The sequence below is a fragment of the Sceloporus occidentalis genome, unplaced genomic scaffold, assembly GCF_023333645.1.
Source record: "Sceloporus occidentalis isolate IW3139 unplaced genomic scaffold, rSceOcc1.0.p SCAF_344, whole genome shotgun sequence".
Taxonomy (NCBI): domain Eukaryota; kingdom Metazoa; phylum Chordata; class Lepidosauria; order Squamata; family Phrynosomatidae; genus Sceloporus; species Sceloporus occidentalis.
The window spans coordinates 343,205-347,500 of NW_028317324.1; the positions used below are offsets into that span (position 1 = coordinate 343,205).

The 4,296-nt window shown below is 51.0% G+C and overlaps 4 protein-coding genes across 4 annotated transcripts; 2 read left to right on the plus strand and 2 right to left on the minus strand.

The window, feature by feature from the left end:
* Positions 1 to 668: 668 nt before the first annotated feature.
* Positions 669 to 1,061, minus strand: LOC149274183 (histone H2A type 2-B). Its single transcript, XM_089505715.1, has one exon. It carries the CDS (start codon positions 1,059 to 1,061, stop codon positions 669 to 671), a length of 393 nt encoding a protein of 130 aa, XP_089361841.1.
* Positions 1,062 to 1,411: 350 nt separating this feature from the next.
* On the plus strand, positions 1,412 to 1,792 carry LOC149274184 (histone H2B 1.1-like). Its single transcript, XM_089505713.1, has one exon. It carries the CDS (start codon positions 1,412 to 1,414, stop codon positions 1,790 to 1,792), a length of 381 nt encoding a protein of 126 aa, XP_089361839.1.
* A 777-nt stretch (positions 1,793 to 2,569) lies between these two features.
* On the minus strand, positions 2,570 to 2,881 carry LOC149274185 (histone H4). The gene has a single exon (XM_089505731.1). The coding sequence runs from the start codon at positions 2,879 to 2,881 to the stop codon at positions 2,570 to 2,572; it is 312 nt and encodes a 103-aa protein (XP_089361857.1).
* A 660-nt stretch (positions 2,882 to 3,541) lies between these two features.
* LOC149274186 (histone H3) lies at positions 3,542 to 3,952 on the plus strand. Its single transcript, XM_089505725.1, has one exon. The coding sequence runs from the start codon at positions 3,542 to 3,544 to the stop codon at positions 3,950 to 3,952; it is 411 nt and encodes a 136-aa protein (XP_089361851.1).
* Positions 3,953 to 4,296: the final 344 nt, after the last annotated feature.

Consider the following 4,296-nt stretch of genomic DNA (forward strand, 5'->3'; position numbering starts at 1 on the left):
CTATGAGTCACACTGAGTGACCCAAAGATTTGGATCATGAATCGGATCATTTCAATGAATGACTCGAAATGATCCGATTCACTTTACTGATCTGAACTTCGCATCACTACTTTGGGGTATATGAAGGGTTAATCCCTTCTTAGCAATTAAGCTTTCAGAGGCAAGGGAGATGTCTACAATGGAGTTACTCACGGGTCTCTCTCACAGTGATTATCAAATTCATTAATACGCTCCCCAGACCATTTGCCAGCTACACGATCATCACAGCTGAGGGATTCCCCGACTTCTGCCACTTTAATCTGCGGTAAACCACAATTTCCTATGCAATGCTGCCACCGTGTGGTAGCACTTGCCCACCCACCTTTCTTGAGAACCATATTTATCCATTTAAGTGCTGGCAGCTTTGCCTCGAATTTTAACCCAGAAACGGCCGGGGGGGAGGGGTGGTAGGGTGTATGATGTAACCTGTATGAATGGTGTTTAGCCACCGTTAAGCTCACCAACTAAACATCGGGCTGGAAAACTGCAGTGGAAAGCAGTTGCCTTTAAAGAAGTTTGCAGTATGTTTATAGCAAGACAGATATAGCTTGTTCCAGAGATTATGGGTGGCTCTGAAAAGAGCCTTTGGTGGTGCTGGCTAATTGCCCTGCGGTTACCGATTACTGCACTCACTTGCTCTTGGCAGGTTTGTGGCTCTCTGTCTTCTTGGGCAAGAGCACCGCCTGGATGTTGGGTAGAACACCTCCCTGAGCAATGGTGACCCCGCCGAGCAGCTTATTGAGCTCCTCGTCGTTACGAACGGCGAGCTGCAGGTGGCGAGGAATGATACGGGTCTTTTTGTTGTCGCGTGCAGCGTTACCAGCCAACTCCAGTATCTCAGCAGTCAGATACTCCAACACCGCTGCCAGATACACGGGTGCGCCGGCGCCTACTCTCTCGGCATAATTACCCTTGCGAAGAAGCCTATGCACACGGCCGACAGGGAACTGCAGACCAGCACGGGAAGACCGTGTCTTCGCCTTAGCGCGAACCTTTCCACCTTGTTTTCCTCTGCCAGACATGCTTTCGCTCGACAACCAACCACGCAATAAAGCGATTAAGAAGCACGTAACAAAGAAACGCCGCTCACTTACCCAGCTATTTGTAGCTTCCCCCCGTGACACTATTCGTCACTGATTGGTTCCTTTCCAAAACAGCCAATCGGGTGGAAAGAGTCTGAGACACCAATCGGTGTAGGCACTGCGGTTCATGGGCGGCCGCATCTTCTCACGTGACAACCTCATCGAATCGGAAGCGAGACAGCAGAACGGCCTTATTTGCATGCGGTGCCTATAAAGGGAAGGGCCCGGCGCAATAATTTCAGTGTTCATCACGTTGTCTTGAATTGCGTGCGAAAACGAAAGCAGACGCGATGCCTGATCCAGCGAAAGCTGTGCCTGCTCCGAAGAAAGGCTCTAAGAAAGCTGTTACGAAGACCCAGAAAAAAGATGGGAAGAAGCGCAAGAAGAGCAGAAAGGAAAGCTACGCGATTTATGTCTACAAGGTACTGAAGCAGGTGCATCCCGACACTGGCATTTCCTCGAAGGCCATGGGCATCATGAACTCGTTTGTCAATGACATCTTTGAGCGCATTGCCGGGGAAGCTTCACGCCTAGCCCATTACAACAAGCGTTCCACTATCACTTCTCGGGAGATTCAGACTGCTGTACGCCTCCTCCTTCCTGGAGAGCTGGCCAAGCACGCTGTGTCAGAGGGCACAAAGGCTGTTACCAAATACACCAGCGCCAAGTAAAGTTCTCGTTCTCTCACTTTTTAAACAAAGGCTCTTTTGAGAGCCACCCACATGGTCTGTCTCAGAGCTATGTAACTGATGTAGCCCCTTTTGTCGGACTGCTAGGTCTGGGAAGAGCATTTGTGAGCATTGAAATGTGGTCCTCACTCCACCAGGTAAGCTGGGGTATCGTGCCCATCGACCAGACTGCTTGGGAAGAGAAGCCCAAGGTGAAGGGGCTCCTGTGATGGCAACGGCCTTTACTCCTGCTGGGACCCAAGAGATTAACCCCTTCACCGCCAGACAGAACCAGCGTTGCAGAGAGAAGGGGCTGCTTTACCACTGCGGCTAGCCGAAGCTGAGCTACATCGTGGGGCTATTGACTAAGCCATGACGCGGTAGTGTCGTGGGTAGGACAAGTGGCACACGGACAGGATAAGACATGAGGGGACGACAAAGGCATATTCAAAATCACACACATACTGGGACATACAGCATTAAGATAACTACACACCAGACGGAACCTACTAACCCCGGGCCGGCCCCCACTCAAGCCAGCCTTTGGAGGACACTAGCTGCCGGTCCCAGCACATGTTCTGCAAACGGGCCCAACTCCCAGCACTCCGATCCTGCTAGTAACTCACTCTATAGCCAGACCCAGCCACTATTAAGCTGGTTATTTCAAGGTGTGCATAGAAAAACGCGGGCCGACACGGGGACAACATGATCATAGCCTAAGAGAGTGTGTGGGTGGCTCTGAAAAGAGCCGTTGGGTGTTCCAGTGACGAGTTAACAAGCTTAACCTCCGAAACCGTACAGAGTACGGCCTTGGCGTTTCAAGGCATACACCACGTCCATAGCGGTAACGGTTTTCCTCTTGGCATGCTCAGTATAAGTGACTGCGTCACGAATCACGTTCTCCAAAAACACTTTGAGCACACCGCGAGTCTCCTCATAGATCAGGCCAGAGATACGCTTTACGCCTCCTCTGCGAGCCAAACGGCGGATAGCAGGCTTGGTGATACCCTGGATGTTATCCCGAAGCACCTTCCTGTGCCTCTTTGCGCCACCTTTCCCGAGTCCTTTACCTCCTTTGCCACGGCCAGACATGATAAAGTTTTCTCCACGATTGCAACAGCACAATACTCGCCTACAGCCGACCAGCTTTCTTTTATGCGTACTGGACGGACCTGATGGGGAACCGCACCATAATGCCTCAAGGGGGCGTTGCTTTTTTTCATATATGCTTCACGTTGGTTGGCTGGAGAAGCTTACAAGTGTGCCTCAGACACCGATTGGCTATTTAGGAATATCAAATGCCTGCCCGCGGGAGATCGCTTTCGATGATCCCTCATTTACCACTAGGTGGCAGCTTATCACTGTAAATAAACGCCAAACGGCGGCCAAGATAAAGGCGGGCTTTTAGCTGTCGCCGTATCGCTGTTAACGGTCAGCCAGTACACAGTTTCACTAGGTAGGAGGCTGAACAAAAGAGAGGAGAAGAAATAAATAAAAAAAGAACCGCAGCTAACGAATAAATGACCGATTCGAGCATTTAATTTAAAAAAAAAAAAAAAAAGAACTCTCCACACCGAAGTCTCTTGATCAAAGGCTGGCTTTTTCAAACCATCGTCCTAGCCTATGAAAAAGAGGGGCGTGATTAAGCGTATCCAATCACATTTACCTCTACTCTATAAAGGGCTTGAGTTGGCCACAGAATCGTTACACTTACGTTGTATCCGTCGGTGAATCGTATCCGCACGCATCAGCATGGCTCGCACCAAACAGACAGCCCGTAAATCCACCGGAGGAAAGGCTCCGCGGAAGCAGCTGGCGACCAAAGCTGCGAGGAAAAGCGCTCCAGCTACCGGGGGCGTGAAGAAGCCACATCGGTACCGCCCGGGCACCGTAGCTCTAAGGGAAATCCGCCGTTACCAGAAGTCTACGGAGTTGCTTATTCGGAAGCTGCCTTTCCAGCGGCTGGTCCGTGAGATTGCTCAAGACTTCAAAACCGATCTACGTTTCCAGAGTTCTGCTGTCATGGCTCTCCAGGAAGCCAGCGAGGCTTACCTGGTGGGGCTTTTCGAAGACACCAACTTGTGCGCTATTCACGCTAAGCGGGTTACTATCATGCCAAAAGACATTCAGCTGGCTCGCAGGATCAGAGGTGAACGTGCCTAAGTAAACGCGGTGTGGGCGAACGCGATCTCCCCACAGCCCCCACAAAGGCTCTTTTAAGAGCCACCACATTGTCACTCAAACGAGCTTGTGGTTTGTGTTTCCCTTCGCATGCACGAAATTAACCCAGTTGTTCGCGCCCAAGCTTGAAACATCTCACACAATTATCCCACTACCGAACGAGCCGTTGAGCGGCCGAGTCCCCGGCTGGGCATAACGAGTAACGGCAAAGCACAATCTTTAAGCCCGCCCCTTATCTCTATTTTGTTACGGACAGAGCAACGAGCGAGAGCGCTGGCCGAATGTGTCATTCTACGCACAAGTATGGGGCTAGGCTTTCAGCGGGA